We start from the raw sequence: 18367 nt of genomic DNA on the forward strand, positions 1-18367 counted from the left end.
GGACCATGCTGACGACACTTCAATGACTCGACCACATTTGACTATCTCCTCCAGTCTCTTTCAGATGATTTCTTCTCCTTTAGATGTCATATTCTCAACAAAACTCCCCCTTGATCCTCTAAACTATTGTATGTCAAATTAGATGCGACAACACCCTGGCTATCTCCTCCAGTCTCTTTCTTTCTTTCAGATATCTTTGGCACCAATAATGCCGACTCTCACGACCCCCCATACTGACACAAACACCCCTCCCCATCTTTTTCTCAACAAAACGCCCCCCCTTCACCCCACACATACTGGCTGATAACAAAGCTAGCTCAGATGCTGCACCTGTTTTGATTCACAAAAATACATGCCCATACATGTCCACATCTAAAAATGGCGCCAGCAAACCAAAATGGCGACAGCCAAAGATGGCGCCGTCACGACTGGCGCCATCTTGACGCCCCCAACCCCTCCCCAATCCAAAAGGGGGTGATTTATGATACCATAACAAATCATAAAAAGGTCATAACATTTTATGACCCCCTACCTCATTTGCATATGAGTAGACATCAAAGTCACATACCTTATATTATTGTGTGTCTCAGGACCTGAAATGGACTGGCCACATAGACTCTGTCCGGAAGAAGGCCCAGCAGAGGCTGTACTTCCTGAGACAGCTCAAGAAGTTCAACTTGGCTGAAGACCGTCCACACTGCCATCATCCAGTCTGTCCTCTGCACCTTCATCAATGTCTGGTTTGGATCGGCCTCCAAACAAGAGAAGCACAGACTGCAACGGACAATCAGGACTGCAGAAATGATAATGGGAATCAACCGGGAGGGTGTCTATCGAAGACTTGTACCTGTCCAGGACCAGGAAACGTGCAAGTAACATCTCTACAGACCCCTCTCACCCAGGTTGCAGTCTGTTTGAACTACTCCCCTCCGGACGCCAAAACCAGCAGACACAGAGACAGCTTCTTCCCCCAGGCTGTTGCTCTGATGAACTCACACCTGTCACTGTCGGGGGTGGAGCATGGACGGAATCAAGACAGTACGACAACCCCGAACGACAGCAACCAATGATCCGACAGGGAGTGAGGGGCAGACAGGACTTTTATACACGACAGGTAACGAGAGGCAGGTGGAAACAATCACACTGATCATGGGCACTCAGGAGGGGAGGGGCGAGCACACAGACAGAAACCAAGACAACAGACACATAGTGGAGCAGTTGGGGACGAGACGTGACAGAACCCCCCCCACAAGGGACGGCTCCCGACGTCCCAAAAAAAAAAACTAGGGGAACCGAACCGCACCGCACTCGGGCGGCGACTTGGGGAACCGAACCGCACTCGGGCGGCGACTTAGGGAACCGAACCGCACTCGGGCGGCGACTTGGGGGAAAGAACCGCACTCGGGCGGCGACTTGGGGGACAGAACCGCACTCGGGCGGCGCCTTCGGGGACAGAACCGCACTCGGGCGGCGACTTCAGGGACAGAACCGCACTCGGGCGGCGACTTCGGGGAACAGAACCGCGCTCGGGCGGCGACTTTGGGGAACAGAACCGCGCTCGGGCGGCGACTTCGGGGAACAGAACCGCACTCGGGCGGCGACTTCGGGGACAAAACCGCACTCGGGCGGCGACTGCGGGGACAGAACCGCACTCGGGCGGCGACTTCGGGGACAGAACCGCACTCGGGCGGCGACTTCGGGGAACAGAAGCGCGCTCGGGCGGCGACTTCGGGGACAGAACCGCGCTCGGGCGGCGACTTGGGGAACTGAACCGCGCTCGGGCGGCGACTTGGGGACAGAACCGCAATCAGCGGAAACACAAACATGAACCGCACTCGGGCGGCAACCCAAACATAGAATGCATTCGGATGGCGACTCTGGAAGTCCGTACAGTAATTGGCGGCGATTCTGGAAGTCTGTACCTCGATCGGCGGCATTCGGAAGGCGGGGCTGTGCGCGGCGGCAAGAGCCATCACGCGCCGCAGCAGTGGGAGTGGAGCCAGGGACGATCGCGGGTCCGACGCAGCTGGCTTGGATGTCTGCTGACGTTTGCGGGTCCTGCGACGCTGTGGTGGAGCCCGATGGCGGCCGTGAGTCTGATGACGCCGGGAGGCACTCCAACGGCGGCCGTGGGTCCGGCGTCGCGGCACCAGAATCCGATCGCGGCCGCAAAGCCGCTGGCGCCAGAAGCACTCCGATGGCGGCCGCGGGTTCGGCGTCGAGGGAGCGAAGTCCGATGACGGTCGCGGAGCCGATGGCGCCGGGGGGGGGGGGGAATTCCGATGGCGGCCGTGAGTCCGGCGTCGCTGGAGCAAGATCCGATGGCAGCTGCAAGCCCATGGCGCTGGAACAAGCTCGGACGACGATCGGGCGTCGCAGCGGGAGCTGGTGGTGGAGGGGGGTCCAAGCGCTGGTCGTTGTGATGGTCGGATCATTCTGTCACGGTCGGGGGTGGAGCATGGACGGCATCAAGACAGTACGACAACCCCGAACGACAGCAACCAATGATCCGACAGGGAGTGAGGGGCAGACAGGACTTTTATACACGACAGGTAACGAGAGGCAGGTGGAAACAATCACACTGATCATGGGCACACAGGAGGGGAGGGGCGAGCACACAGACAGAAACCAAGACAACAGAGCAGTTGGGGACGAGACATGACACACACCACTCTTAGAGTATCAGAGTCACTGCTGTGCAATAACATCCTGCTCCCCACACCCTTTTTGAATTGTCTACACTATTTGTACTATGTGTCCTCTCTGCATCCATTGCAGCCTGGTCATCCTGGAAGAGGGATCCTCCCATCTGTGGTCTCTTCTCAAGGTTTCTCATTTCCCCTAGTTGGAGTTTTGAGTTTTTCCAGGATTGGCGGAGAGGTATCTCTCCGGGCTCTCCCCGTAACACCTCTTGGCTTTCCTGACCTCTCGGTTCAGTGTGTTCCTGGTCTGCTTGAACAGGTCCCGGTCACCGCTCCTGTAGGCATCCTCCTTGGCTTTGCGCAGCATCCTGAGGTTTGGTGTAAACCAAGGTTTGTCGTTGTTGTACTTGTAGAAGGTCTTAGTCTGCACACACAAATCCTCACAAAAACTGATGTATGATGTGACTGTGTCAATGAGTTCATGCAGGTCTGAAGTTGCAGCTTCAAAAACTCCCCAACCAGTCCAACTTGTGTTTTTTCTTCTTTATTATGCATTTTATGGCTGGTGCGACTTGTACTCCGGAGCGACTTATAGTCAGAAAAATACGGTATATATCAAATATATCCATCCATCCATCCATCCATTTTCTGAACCGCTTAGTCCCCACGGGGGTCGCGGGCGTGCTGGAGCCTATCCCAGCCGTCATCGGGCAGTAGGCGGGGGACACCCTGAACTGGTTGCCAGCCAATCGCAGGGCACACAGAGACAGACAACCAATCTCACTCACACTCACACCTAGGGACAATTTGGAGTCTTCAATCGGCCTACCAAGCATGTTTTTGGAATGTGGGAGGAAACCGGAGTGCCCGGAGAAAGGTCCAGACACCAATTTGCCCACACTCATCTCACTGGCCGACATCCTCAACGCGCGTCGAGCAGACTGTCATCCAACTTGCAACTCATCCTTGTCACAGGTAAGTTTCATGCCAAAAATATTTTTTTTTCTCCACAAGAAGTTGACTTAACATTTGACTCGCCATTTGTTTATTCTCTTATGTTCAGACACCACAATCGTCTCACTTCAACACTTGACGACCCAGCAACGAGCAGACTGTCATCCAACTTGTAACTTTTTCTTGCTCGCTTTGTGATTGAATGTCTAGTCTGCAAAAAAAAAAGCATGATTACAAACAACACTTAAACATTCAACTTCTTACTTAAATAAAAAAAACGTAAACACTGAAAAAATTTATGTTTTGATTGTTTTTTATTTAATTTTTTTGTGAGAAGACATTGGAAAAATATAGGGTGGGGCAAGGCTGCAATAAAGCTTCATGATTCGCTGAGGTCTCTGGAGGTAGGTGGAACAATGAAAATAAAATCCTGTGATTGGAAAAGTGGGCACAACTATGCATATAAGGAGCTGTGTGATTGGTGGGTTGGAAGTGGGTGAGGGCAGGTCAATCTGACAAAATCAGATTGGTCAGCTGTGCACATTGCTGCATTTTGATTGGTTGCTAAATTGTGGGTGTGATTATGCAAATTAAGGCTCCATTATGATTGGTCAGATTAAATTCTGGGCATGGTCAGGGGGCGGGCAAAGTGGCGCTTTTCAGTTTTGAGGTCAAAGTTGCCCTTCAGTGACTGCAATGGACAAGTCTTTAACTGTTCCCCTGTCTCCCACATGCCTCAAAGCTACAGGAATTGTACAATTGCTGTAGTTTTGAGTCATGTGGAGACAAAGGCGAGCAGTCAAAGACTTGTGTCCATTGCAGTGACTGAAGTCCAACTCTCATCTCAAGACTTCAAGCAACCATTGAACACTTCTCCACTGCAGTGACCACCATGCATGAAGCAGCTTCAATGCTTGATAAGTTCAGGTTTTCTGTCAAATGGTACCAAGGTGCACATGAGCACAACCAACCGGCAGTCATCTCTCATTGGGTCAAAAACGAAGTCCCGGGTACTGCACAACATCATGACACATTTCTGGACATGTCTGTCAATGACAATAACACAAACCAAGTTAGTCAAAAACACAAATTTGAATTATTTTTAAATAACTTGGCCCACCCCCTCCGCGAGTCGTCACCTTATCGTGGTGGAGGGGTTTGCGTGCCCCTATGATCCTAGGAGCCATGTTGTCGGGGGCTTCATGCCCCTGGTAGGGTCACCCATGGCAAACGGGTCCTAGGTGAGGGGCCAGACAAAGCACGGCTCACAAGCCCCTTATGATGAGTAATATAAATGGACTTAGTTTTCCCTCGCCCGGACGCGGGTCACCGGGGCCTCCCTCTGGAGCCAGGCCTGGAGGCGGGGCTCGAAGGCGAGCGTCTGGTGGCCGGGCCTTCGCCCATGGGGCCCGGCCGGGCATAGCCCGAAATGGAAACGTGGGTCCCCCTTCCCATGGGCTCACCACCTGTGGGAGGGGCCGAAGGGGTCGGGTGCAATGTGAGCTGGGCGGCAGCCAAAGGCGGGGACCTTGGCGGTCTGATCCCCGGCTGCAGAAGCTGGCTCTTGGGACATGGAATGTCACCTCTCTGGCTGGAAAGGAGCCCGAGCTGGTGTGCGAGGCAGAAAGATTCCGACTAGATATAGTCGGACTAGCCTCCACACACAGTTTGGGTTCCGGTACAAGCCCTCTCGAGAGGGGCTGGACTCTCTTCCACTCTGGAGTTGCCCACGGTGAGAGGCGTCGAGCAGGTGTGGGTATACTTATTGCCCCCCGGCTGGGCGCCTGCACATTGGGGTTCACCCCGGTGAACGAGAGGGTAGCCTCCCTCCGCCTTCGGGTGGGGGGACGGGTCCTGACTGTTGTTTGTGTCTATGCACCAAACAGCAGCTCAGAGTACCCACCCTTCTTGGGGTCCCTGGAGGAAGTGCTGGAGAGCGCTCCTTCTGGGGACTCTATCGTTCTACTGGGTGACTTCAATGCTCACGTGGGCAATGACAGTGAGACCTGGAAGGGCGTGATTGGGAGGAACGGCCCCCCTGATCTGAACCCGAGCGGTGTTCTATTGTTGGACTTCTGTGCTCGACACGGATTTTCAATAATGAACACCATGTTCAAACATAAGGGTGTCCATGTGTGCACTTGGCACCAGGACACCCTAGGCCGCAGTTCGATGATCGACTTTGTAGTCGTGTCATCGGATTTGCGGCCGCATGTTTTGGACACTCGGGTGAAGAGAGGGGCGGAGCTGTCAACTGATCACCACCTGGTGGTGGGTTGGCTCCGATGGTGGGGGAAGATGCCGGTCCGACCTGGCAGACCCAAACGCTCTGTGAGGGTCTGCTGGGAACGTCTGGCAGAATCTCCTGTCAGGAAGAGCTTCAACTCCCACCTCCGGCAGAGCTTTTCCCACGTCCCGGGGGAGGCGGGGGACATTGAGTCTGAGTGGACCATGTTCCGCGCCTCCATTGTTGAGGCGGCCGACCGGAGCTGTGGCCGTAAGGTCGTTGGTGCCTGTCGTGGCGGCAACCCCCGAACCCGCTGGTGGACACCGGCGGTAAGGGATGCCGTCAAGCTGAAGAAGGAGTCCTATCGGGCCGTTTTGGCCTGCGGGACTCCGGAGGCAGCTGACAGGTACCGGATGGCCAAGCGGAACGCGGCTTCGGCGGTTGCTGAGGCAAAAACCCGGGCGTGGGAGGAGTTCGGTGAGGCCATGGAGAATGACTTTCGGACGGCTTCGAGGAAATTCTGGTCCACCATCCGGCGTCTCAGGAGGGGGAAGCAGTGCAACGTCAACACTGTTTACAGTGGGGATGGCGTGCTGCTGACCTCGACTCGGGACGTCGTGAGTCGGTGGGGAGAATACTTCGAAGACCTCCTCAATTCCACCTACACGCCTTCCATTGAGGAAGCAGGGCCTAGAGACTCTGAGGCGGATTCTCCAATCTCTGGGGTCGAAGTCACTGAGGTAGTTAAAAAACTCCTCGGTGGCAGGGCCCCGGGGGTGGATGAGATCCGCCCAGAGTTCTTAAAGGCTCTGGATGTTGTGGGGCTGTCATGGCTGACACGCCTCTACAACGTTGCGTGGACATCGGGGACAGTGCCTCTGGATTGGCAGACTGGGGTGGTGGTTCCCCTCTTTAAGAAGGGGGACCGGAGGGTGTGTTCCAATTACAGGGGAATCACACTCCTCAGCCTCCCTGGTAAGGTCTATTCAGGGGTGCTGGAGAGGAGGGTCCGTCGGGAGGTCGAACCTCGGATTCAGGAGGAGCAGTGTGGCTTTCGTCCTGGCCGTGGAACAGTGGACCAGCTCTACACCCTCGGCAGGATCCTCGAGGGTGCATGGGAGTTTGCCCAACCAGTCCACATGTGTTTTGTGGACTTGGAGAAGGCGTTCGACCGTGTCCCTCGGTAGGTTCTGTGGTGGGTGCTTCGGGAGTACGGGGTGCCGAGCCAACTGATAAGGGCGGTTCGGTCCCTGTATCACCGATGCCAGAGTCTGGTCCGCATTTCCGGCAGTAAGTCGGATTCGTTCCCAGTGAGGGTTGGACTCCGCCAAGGCTGCCCTTTGTCACCGATTCTGTTCATAATTTTTATGGACAGAATTTCTAGGCGCAGCCGAGGCGTTGAGGGGGTCCGGTTTGGGGACCTCAGCATCGCGTCTCTGCTTTTTGCAGATGACGTGGTGCTGTTGGCTTCTTCAGGCCGTGATCTCCAGCTCTCGCTGGAACGGTTCGCAGCCGAGTGCGAAGCGGTCGGGATGAGGGTCAGCACCTCCAAATCCGAGTCCATGGTCCTCGATCGGAAAAGGGTGGAATGCCCTCTCCGGATCGGGGATGAGATCCTGCCCCAAGTGGAGGAGTTCAAGTATCTTGGAGTCTTGTTCACGAGTGAGGGGAGGATGGAGCGTGAGATCGACAGGCGGATCGGTGCAGCGTCGGCAGTAATGCGGACCCTGTACCGGTCCGTTGTGGTGAAGAGAGAGCTGAGCCAAAAGGCAAAGCTCTCAATTTACCGGTCGATTTACGCTCCTACCCTCACCTATGGTCACGAGCTATGGGTCGTGACCGAAAGAACGAGATCTCGGATACAAGCGGCCGAAATGAGTTTTCTCCGCAGGATGTCCGGGCTCTCCCTTAGAGATAGGGTGAGAAGCTCGGTCATCCGGGAGAGACTCGGAGTAGAGTCGCTACTCCTCCACGTTGAGAGGAGCCAGATGAGGTGGCTCGGGCATCTTATCAGGATGCCTCCTGGACGCCTCCCTGGGGAGGTGTTCCGGGCATGTCCCACCGGTAGGAGACCCCGGGGACGACCCAGGACGCGCTGGAGAGACTATGTCTCTCAGCTGGCCTGGGAACGCCTTGGGATCCCCCGGGATGAGCTGGATGAAGTGGCTGGGGAGAGGGAAGTCTGGGAGTCCCTCCTGAAGCTGTTGCCCCCGCGACCCGACCCCGGATAAGCGGAAGAAGATGGATGGATGGATGGATGGATGGATGGATGAACTTGGCCCACATTAATGTCATTGACAAACATGTGTCTGTGAGGTTCACAGTGTAGCGCAGTACCTGAAGCAAAGCTTTGAAGTTTAGTGAGAGATGGGTCAGTGCACTCGTGGCCACCATGTGGTGCAATGTGACATCGCACATGAGCTCCTCAAGTGCACAACACTATTCACTTGCCGTCCCTTACATGCCCCACAAGGCTGTCAGCTGCATCTTTGGGTCCCAAACCTTTGCAATCCTGTCAAGCAAGCAGAAAAATGCAATGACTCATTAAACAAAGTCCTCAAACAACAACAGCAAGAACGACACCTGATGGTGTACACAACAGTAGCCTTGTTATTAAGGGGATATTTAGAGCCATAGTTTGTTCTAAAATTTCCACTGATTGCCAAAGATGTTAAGACATGTACTGGATTGAATGCCTTTCTATCGCAAGAATGCTGGTCAACAATCAAAATGTATCCGTGAATTATGTTTAGATAAATCTCGCCCATTCGTCCTAAGGTTGACGAGATCGTAATAATAGCACGTTTAATAATGCGTCTGACCGATGGGTGCCGCTGTGGCGTCTCGGTGTTGCCAGGGGAGACCGCATAAAAACACCTCGTGCACGTCTTCAATGGCTTCAGGAGTCCCTGCACTCAACTCTCACTACAACAGTCTGGAGGTGGACCACCGGGACCCCAAGAGTGTGCTGATGTTCTGACCTTCTACCGTGACCTTTTCCTTTTTGATTTCTGAAAAATAAGCAGTGGAAGATTTAATAAGAAGGCAGCAGTTGGCTTCTTAAGCCGTATTCACTGACGCCGCAGTGGTGAGTCGTTGTCTCCGTTCACGGGATACGGCTACGTAGTTGATTTGGGAGTTAGCGGCACAAAGCTAATCTGCGCATTTTGAACTGGGGGGTAAAACTAATGTGAGGTTTTATTAGCAATCAGACTGCAATAACCTCTTTCACTAACTACATTCTAGCAGTTTCTTGTGCGTAATATCGCTAAAGTGACTTTTTACGTCGTGTTAAATCACTGAGTAGTTGCACATGAAGGGTATTTAAACTAATCTCTTTGCAAAGCAGCAAGGACCAAATGCAACATTATTCTCACCTCTAGACGTGTCTGTGGGTGGTAAAACCTGAGCAAGTTACTTTAAGCACCGAAGTAGTTGTATAAAAATGTACGTTAGATGTTACGCTAACCTCGTCTCGGCCACTCATAATTTCTTAGGGGTTACAGTACCACACGTTACAGCACAGAGTGATATCCTGCAGGAGGTTACGCTAAAACAGTGCAACATGACACCAACAAATTATTTCTTTTCGGTATGGAAAATGCAAATTGCAATGCCACATTGGCACACGTTGTGCGTTTTGGGTCCCATCATTTTGGGATACCCTGATTTGGAATGATATGTGAATGCTAACTAGAGAGCGCAAGCCACAGTCTGTGTGGATGCTTCCTCATGTTCACGAGATCTTTTCACGCTTGCACACCTTTTGAAGTTCATCTGCGGTTATTGTAGAAAATTTTAAAGATTTGTTTTGTCATGCCTTGGTCATATGATTGGATCATATTTGATTACCTCCAATTCTATCCTACGCATCATGTCCTGCTCAGGTGCCTCAGCCTGCTGCGCTATCCAGGGATTAACTAAGGCTGTGGCGACAGATGGCCCTCTTGAAGTATACACTGTCAGCCGCCAGTCTAGGTAAATGCTTCGAGAGCTTGGAGCAGGAGCGGGGGGACATGCCAATTGTAATTAGCTCAGGCAGGGGGGAGGGCTGCTAGCGGTCTATCATATGAATGACTAGGCCTAAGCATTCAAAATGGACTGAGCGTTTGTCTAATGAGACAAAAAATAAAAATTATCTGAATAATTGTATGCCTTTATTTTTGCATGTGTTTCAGGATCTCCAAAGTCAAGAGTAAAAATGGCCCCTGATGAGAGTCTCTGCACCAGTTCTTCTTAACAACTGGGCAGAGCTGGGCCAGGACTGAGGTGGTCTGAGTTATTTGCTGGTGGAGCCGTGATGATCACGACCCACATGAACGGTTATGTGCAGGAAGGCACCGCCCAGGCCGCCAGCCACAGGGAGCGGGCAGTGGACTGCCCTGGCGACGAGAGTTGCCTCGTCAAGCCCGTGCACTGCAGTGCCCAGATGGAGAGAATCCAACACTGCCAGGATGAGCTGAGGAAGAGGAGGGAAGAGGATGGCCGGGGGAAGCACGACATTGACCCCAATGCATCACTGAGGCTCAGGAAACTGGCACAGAATCCAAAAGTGGGCGTTGACAATCCTACCTTTGAGGGGAAGGAGCATACCACCAAAGATGCAATTACCGGTGAGTTGACGTGAATTGATATCTTGGGCGTCTTTGGGGGGGTGGTGTGGTCGCAGAGTAATGCAGACTTCAGAGAAGAATGGCAAGTTGTGACCTATTGGGAGTGATAAGAAAATAATGTCGAATAGTGACTATTGAGGAGGCAGGGTAAAGGACAGGACATATATTTAAGTTGAAAACTGGCGGGGAAGCACTGTGAGCACATTTCGGGAGCAAAAGTTCTTACAGATTCTGTATCAAAAAAAAAAAATCTAGTTTTAATCACACTCTGTGTGTGCTGCATAAAAAAGTATAATATTTTAAAAGAGTCCAAGGACATTAAAAAGCGAATAAACTCATCCATGCAATTTGTGTCAGACCTGGAGGAGCTGCTGCAAGCCATCAAGTGGGTGCAGCAATACCTAAGTGACGCTCGGAGCCACCAGGATGCGGAGCTGCTCATCCAGCTGCTTGCCAATGATGACTTTAAGTGCGCCTACAGCATCTACACCGTTGTGTCCCAAAAGATGAATCGAGTCAACCCCACCTCGCCCCTCACGGCGCAAGCGCAGGAGCTATGCCTAGAGGTATGCGACGTGCTTCGCTTGCTATGCACGAGTATACTGTCAGGTGATGTCATCTTGTCAGCACAAACACAGGCCAGTCGGTACTAAAGCAAAGCAGCGGTAATTGACTTACGTCAATTGAGCCTGTGTTTTTTCCTGTCACACACACAACCACAGACATTGTAATTCGCTTTGCTGCTATTTAGCTAAACAGGTTCTCCACTGGGATTTATCAACTACGAATGGAAGGGAAAAAAAACAATATTGCAGAATCAGCCTTTACCGTGCTGAAACCGACAGGCGTGAGCTTGGCCGTGTAAAGTTCATTTAAAGGCCACCAGAGACATCCCAACTGAGCGGATCTATTTTGCGCTCAGACATGGCAAGGCCTCATCCTCACTCTGTGAGGTAAACCCGTGTGGGAGAGCAAACACCGGGCACGGATCCCGAAGCGTTTTAACAACGCCTAATAGCTGCTGCTATTGGATGAGCTTAACTCTTAATGGCCCGCTAAGGGGTGGGAGAAGTGCGTCACCTTGTTGGTGATCTTTATTAGTGTAACACTGCAGAGTTCTAACAGGACATCCAAAAAAAAATTTAAATAATAATTTCCCTGCCTTTTATCCACAAGCAGTTTAATTATGGCCAATTATCACGTTTATTCCCATGGACAATTTAGTTTATTGTTTAAAGCTTGTTTAATAAGCCTGCAATGTGTTTTCAGGTCAACTAATGCCATTGATGGGACAATAAATAAAGAATAAATAATATTACGTTAACACAAAACAACACAAAATTGCTTGGAATGAAAACCCTAAAAGTCGATTTGTCGCAGGAGTGTGAAATTGCATTAAGATTTCAAAGCGTGCTTTGCGACGTTTACATGTTTCTTTATGAAGCAAGCTAGTAGCGCGCGTGTGCATGTTTTTAGGTCCAGAAGATCCTCCAGTCCAGCCAACAGAAAGAGGGCTTGGAGCTCAGGGCTCTGCTCATCAATCCTCATCTCCAGGTCAGGTGACTCTTTCAACTCAGTCTGATTATTAGCCATTGACTAGTAACTCACAATTTTGCTCTAGGGCTCTCCCTGGTGGAGTTTAGCTACAATGATAAATGTACAGTAAAGTAACAGCGGTTAGAAGATCCTGAATGTCAATTTTGTTCAAGTCAATCCTGATGTTTTTGTTTGTGTCGTTTCAGAAAGGTCTGACCTAATTGTAACCGTTTGTTTGGTGTGCACAGGCGCTGATGCAAGCACATGACAGCTTAGCTGTGCAGGAAATGGCAGAGGACAACGTGATCCAGTATTTGGGCGAAACTGTTAAAATGGTGCGGCTGCATAAGACTCGTGACACTCCGCTGGTGAGACGCCCTCCACATTCTTGAATGTTTAACAAAACAACATCTTAGGCCAAACCTCCATGATTTTTCCAAACTGCGTTGGTCTGCCTTCAGGGCGCGACCGTGCGTAATGACATGGACAGTGTGATGGTGAGCCGGGTAGTGAAAGGCGGGACTGCGGAGCACAGCGGCCTGCTCAATGAGGGGGATGAGATCCTGGAGATCAACGGCATTTCCCTTCGTGGGAAGCACGTCAATGAAGTTCACGACTTACTGGTGAGAACCAGGCTCAGAATGCTTTTGCTGTTTTCACCTTTGATTTGCTTTTGGGGATTCTGTGTAATTTTAGAGCAGGTTTTTTTCTTCCTTTATTTATTTATTTTTAATAAATAATGAATCATTGCCCTAAGCTTGAGCATCGAAGAGAATGATGACTTATGGACATTCATCTTATTTTGTCCACCAGCAACAAATGCACGGCACTTTGACATTCCTTCTCATCCCGAGCTCTCAGATTAAATCTGCCCCACACAGACAGACTGTGGTAAGTCTCAAAGGTGGACCTGTTTGCCCTGTTTGCATGCACACAAGCAGTAAACCCCCCGTGTCCTGCAGATGCACGTACGAGCTTACTTTGACTACGACCCCTCAGATGACCCTTTTGTGCCATGTCGGGAGCTGGGCCTTTCTTTCCAGAAAGGGGACATTCTTCACGTCATCAGCCAGGATGACCCCAACTGGTGGCAGGCTTACAGGGACGGAGATGAAGAAAATCAGTTACTGGCTGGACTCATTCCAGGTTGGGAGCAGGCCAAAGCCGATCAGACATATAGATTATTTGTTTACTCTGGTGTCTTTCGTAATGCAAAAACATGACTTGACAAAGATCGAATCATCTTCATGTTTACATTGTGAGTTGTGGTAAACGCTCAAAATAATATTATACTTAGCATGTTGCCGCTGTTGGGCGAAAATTCCAGATGTTAAAGTATAGTCAATTTACCACGTAGATGGCATTCAAAAAAATGGCAAGCTGCTAACCTGGCTCAACAGGAGGAAAGCCCTGCCCGTCTGGCAAGTCTGGCAGATTAAATCAAACACCTGAGAATTATTTGAGATTGCTCTTTGACCCAAGCTTGCGCCTGCTACCAAAAGGAGGTTAAGCGGTGGAAATGGAAAGTGGGCCAACTCGCTGGACTGAAAGAAAAACACGGATAATAAATATTAAATCAGTCCTGTCATTGTGTTTGACAGGGAAATGCTTCCAGCAACAGAGAGAGACCTTGAAGAGAACAACACCAGACAGGAGTCGAGAGCAGCAAGGTAAGAAAATTGTGTTGCTTTGCATTGCGAAGGTCGCACATGAGCAAGGCGGCATTTTGTAACCACAAGTAACCTTGTCTTCTTTTTCAGGGAAGCGCTGGTATGTGAAGAAAAACAAGCAGCAGAAGAAGAAAAGCACATCTCCATGCAGAAACGCTGGTAAAAAAAAATAATAACTCGCTTCGCTTTACTCTGTGCTCTCACTTTGGTCAGTGTGCAAACACAAACTCCACTAGCCATAGCGGACATGACCTGGCCTCTGCTTGGCTCAGATTAGTCGTCTCCTCCTAGACGGGATCAGAGGAGGCACCAACAGGTGTCCAGCAGGGGGCTAAATCACTCAGAGGGACCCTGTGATGTCATGCCGCCGCTCACTCAGCCACACAAAGAAAAACACAAGTGATTCGCTAGCTACCAAGCACATCTTTGGCCAAAACCTGCACAGAAAAATCAATACTGGGTCTCATTCAAATCTATAAATTCTTCAACTGTCGTAATATTCCGAATAACCTTGTTACCCTCTCTTCTCAGAAAGCGAAGACGTCCTGACGTATGAGGAGATGTCTCTCTATCACCAGCCCGCCAACCGCAAACGCCCCATAGCTCTGATCGCTCCTACAAACAGCGGCCATGACGAGCTGCGCCGCAGGCTACTCGTTGTCGAGCCAAACAAGTTTGCCGTCGCCGTCCCACGTAAGTTGCCCACATTTTCTTATTATTTTTGTAACCGATTGTGATCTCATTGCAAATTTTTCGCTCACGCAGACACGACCAGAAGTGCGAGGATCCACGAGCGGAACGGGCGCGAGTACCACTTTGTGAATCGACAAAGCTTCGAGGACGACTTGTCAGCAGGGAAGTTCATCGAGTCCGGGGAGTACGGGAAGAACCTGTATGGAACCAGCACGGACTCTGTGCGACACGTGGTCAACTCTGGGCGCATCTGCTTGCTCTGCCTGCACACCAGGGTAGTTCATCTCGCAAACAATAAACTTAAAAATTACTATTCCATCATGCTGCATATATTATTTCTTACTAAAAATGTCTCTAAATGATTATAAAACCTAATTTTTTTGTTTAATACTTTTTTACTCCTTTTCTGCAGTCGTTGAAGGTCCTGAGGTCCTCCAACCTCAAACCGTTTGTAATCTTCATTGCACCTCCTTCTCAAGAACGACTGCGCACCCTGCTGGCTACTGAGGGAAAAACACCCAAGGTACTTAATCATCTTGGTTACCTTTGTCATCGTGTTAAATGTAAAGAAAACTCACCAAGTCCAAATTGGTGTCCTGCACAGCCAGAAGATCTTAAGGAGGTTATCGAGAAGGCTCGCGAGATGGAGCAGGACTTCGGCCACGTTTTTGACGCCACCATTGTGAACGCGGAGCCAAACGAGGCTTTCTTTGAACTGCGCAGGCTCATCGAGAAGCTGGACACCGAACCGCAGTGGGTGCCCACCTCTTGGCTCTGCTGAGCTCCCCCATGGACGTTCTTGAAGGCACCATTTGAAAGACAGACGCTACACTGTTCATTTGCACATTTCCTCAAAGACGGACTCAGGTTTTTCTTACAATTCATCATGTCTGTGTGTCTCCTTTGTGCTCCCCCTTTTTGCTTTAGCCATTTATGAAATAGATATATCTTAATATTTATAATTGTAAATATAGATTTTTCTAGGGCTAATGTAAACATTTTACTCCTAAATTGGAAAATCAAAATGATATAATGGTACATTGCTTTAAGTGGCTGCAGTTCCATTTGTTAATAGATTTAGTTTTTTTTCTCTTCTACCATTAAACGGCATATCATACTGCAAAAGCTTCTTGCCTCAACACGAACGTGTCTGTTCTTCATACCTACCAAAATGTGTTGAATGCAACATTGTGGTACAAAATGGCCGTCGGGATCCATTTGATTTGAGTTTGGTGAGGCCTCAACACAACAAGATAACTCGGTACACCTTTTATTTGATGACATGTTGAAATGTGTGTTATAGCAAGAGTCTCATTAGGTTTGTTTTTTTTTTTTGTTTTTTAAACAAGGTAATGGCACTCACACACTGTTAACTAGCACAACCCTTTTAAAATTTACAGCATGCGAACTGAGAAGACAATCAAAATCTACTTTCGAATGTCATCGCTTTTTACGTATATGTTTTCTATTTGTACTTATTTCAACTTCTTTGCAGTTCTATACAGTATGACACAACAAGACACACTACACACAAAATGTCTTCATGAGACTTGGACATTGCCCCGATAGGCAGGGAATAAATAAATTTAAAGGTTGCCTTGGCAACAGGGTGTTTACTCAAAAAGCAGGTCTTCATCCGTCTCCTCTGTCAGCATGTTGGCGGGCTCGGCGATGGGACCTAATTTGGCCAGCCGGGCGGCTATCTCCTTCTCCGTCCTCTCTCTCAGCTGCTTCTTCTTCTCCTGGATCTTCTTCAGCCTGAGAGGCCGAAAAAAAGAGACGCGTCAGTGGGACACTGAGAAATAACCAAATGAGAGACTTATGAGGCCACCGACCTATAGAACTCCTCTCGTTCCCGCTCATCCAGCTCGGTAATGATGTATGTCAAGGTGCGGTCGATCCGAGGGATGATCACTGAAAGTGACCACAATTAGTCTTGAAAATATCAATTTGGGATCAAATGTTAAAATCGTTCAAGCTTACCATGCTCAATTGCATTCACGCGGCGGTTGGTGATTTTTATGGCTTCGTCCAGAGTGACAAAAGATGTCTGGTTAAAAAATAAAAATAAATAAATAATATTATTGGGTATGTGACTGTTTTTGTATATCTCTCTGTGGCCTGGCACCATTCCTGGTCCAGATGAGAGAAAAAGGGCACAGTGTTAGGTATGAAATAGCGCTCCCTACCTGTAGGGAGGCCAACTCTACGAGCAGCTCCACAGCCCTGGCATAGTTCCTCTTCAACCTGGAGAGTTGCTCTCCTCCTCTGGCTAGACCAGTCAGCTCATAGCCTGACCATCACAAACAAAGATGTCAATCGATCTACTTGAAGAAGAAAAAACGTTATACATGTTTATACCAAATATTGTTTCACTTACTATCCCCGCCTTCTTGGTAATGCTCAAAAACTGGAAGAGTAACGCCTGCCACATTGTCTTTTTTGGCACGCACCTTCACCTGAGCTTTGTTGACATTCTGAATGACTGTAGTGCTGTGTACACAAAGACACATATTAGTTGGACACTTATTCAGTCATTTTTAACACCACTCTTACCTAAAATCACCAGCTGCAAATTTGGCCTCAGCCAAAGAAAAGGCCGCTTCTCTCATCACCTCCCCCATCTTGGTCTTTGTCTGAAATGAGATATCACAGCGTAAAAATGGTTAACTAATACACTCGAAAACAACATTTTACATTCCTTCTAAGGTTGTAATTCTAAAATAAAACACACTGACTTCGATAATCTTGCGAAGAATTTGACGGAATCGCATGGAGAGAGCGTCAGACTTTTTCTTGAGCAGATTGCGGCCTGTCTGCGCTCCTTTCATACGGGCCTTCATGATGGTCTGAGCCCTGCCAACCAAAACACACAACAGGCATAATGACACTAGAGCAGGCAACAACAACAACGGAAAATGTGCAATTCTAAAGACAAAACAAATCTTTATAGAAACTGTTATAAAAGTGCACTCTGATAAAATTTGTATTCAGAATTAACCAACCACATTCAAACTCATATCAGATGGGAGTCTGTGTAACACTGCCAGTGTTTGCCTCCCATTAACCCAGTGGTTCTTAACCTGAGTTTGATCGAACCCTAGGGGTTCGGTGAATTGGTCTCAGGGGTTCAACAGAGCCTCTACTGAGGAGGTCCGAACAAACCTGATTTATCGTGTAAATTCTGATTGGCCAGTATGCAATTTGTTGTGAGTTCATGCACTGTGTTGGTTTTGTTCTTTGAACAAGGTGATGTTTATGCACGGCTCATTTTGTGCACCAGTAAAAAACATCTATGGCTTGAATTTAAAAATATATATATTTTCACTAACGAGGGGTTCGGTGAATGTACAACTGGTGGGGTTTGGTACCTCCAACAAGGTTAAGAACCACTGCATTAACCAAATAGAAGTACATCTACATATTTGATTTATGATGTCCTATTGTAGTTTCTAACTGTACTCTTTTTGATGAAAAAACGTCGATGTTATTAGAGTCATAATTATTGAATACCAAATAGCATAATGTTTATAAGACACTGATGGGGGGGGGCAAAAAAATGTTAGTGAAATAGTAACAGTTCCAACTTGGGTCACATTAATAGAAAACGTCACATGACAAGGACTCTTCCGCTTTTAAATTCGAACGCAGAAATTAAACAAAATTGCACCACGTTAGATTCCAGCCGAAACGTTCATGCTAAGGGTATACGCACACAAAAATGAATGGCCAAATTGATGTTATTTATGCTAAATGGCGTTAGCTAGCGTAGCTATAAAACACACTTACATTCTGGATGGGAACACGTCGATCCTGTCTTTTCCAGACATCTTGCCAGTTTCCTGATGATTATTTAGATCACGAAGGCGTAATTTTCCAATTTATTTGCGGTCCAGAAACAAATAAAATACTCTTCGAGCGGGATTTCAAGCACAGGTTAAGATGATGTCAGTCTCCCCGGCCGTGGATCAGCTGACCTCTGGTCACGTGACTATAGATGAGACCCTGTGCTTATGCGGAGATGACAAAAAA

The 18367-nt window shown here is 49.1% G+C and overlaps 2 protein-coding genes across 3 annotated transcripts; one reads left to right on the forward strand and one right to left on the reverse strand.

Annotated features, from left to right (window-relative positions):
- Positions 1 to 8672: 8672 nt before the first annotated feature.
- LOC125990226 (protein PALS1) lies at positions 8673 to 15460 on the forward strand. 2 transcript variants are annotated; one of them, XM_049757132.2, is made up of 15 exons: positions 8673 to 8911; positions 9711 to 9801; positions 10002 to 10436; positions 10794 to 11002; positions 11913 to 11990; positions 12221 to 12340; positions 12434 to 12595; positions 12786 to 12863; positions 12935 to 13118; positions 13574 to 13642; positions 13733 to 13801; positions 14174 to 14335; positions 14408 to 14610; positions 14748 to 14858; positions 14940 to 15460. In XM_049757132.2, exons 3-15 carry the CDS (start codon positions 10124 to 10126, stop codon positions 15114 to 15116), a joined length of 1935 nt encoding a protein of 644 aa, XP_049613089.1. In that variant the 5' UTR covers positions 8673 to 8911; positions 9711 to 9801; positions 10002 to 10123; the 3' UTR covers positions 15117 to 15460. The 2 variants fall into 2 exon arrangements, with proteins under 2 accessions (XP_049613089.1, XP_049613088.1); XM_049757131.2 differs by lacking the exon at positions 9711 to 9801.
- A 129-nt stretch (positions 15461 to 15589) lies between these two features.
- atp6v1d (ATPase H+ transporting V1 subunit D) lies at positions 15590 to 18322 on the reverse strand. The gene is made up of 8 exons (XM_049757139.2): positions 18125 to 18322; positions 17074 to 17191; positions 16892 to 16971; positions 16716 to 16828; positions 16525 to 16628; positions 16319 to 16385; positions 16171 to 16249; positions 15590 to 16093 (listed from the first exon to the last, which is right to left on the reverse strand). The coding sequence occupies exons 1-8, from the start codon at positions 18163 to 18165 to the stop codon at positions 15949 to 15951; spliced, it is 747 nt and encodes a 248-aa protein (XP_049613096.1). The 5' UTR covers positions 18166 to 18322; the 3' UTR covers positions 15590 to 15948.
- Positions 18323 to 18367: the final 45 nt, after the last annotated feature.

The sequence above is a fragment of the Syngnathus scovelli genome, chromosome 20 (genome assembly GCF_024217435.2).
Source record: "Syngnathus scovelli strain Florida chromosome 20, RoL_Ssco_1.2, whole genome shotgun sequence".
Taxonomy (NCBI): domain Eukaryota; kingdom Metazoa; phylum Chordata; class Actinopteri; order Syngnathiformes; family Syngnathidae; genus Syngnathus; species Syngnathus scovelli.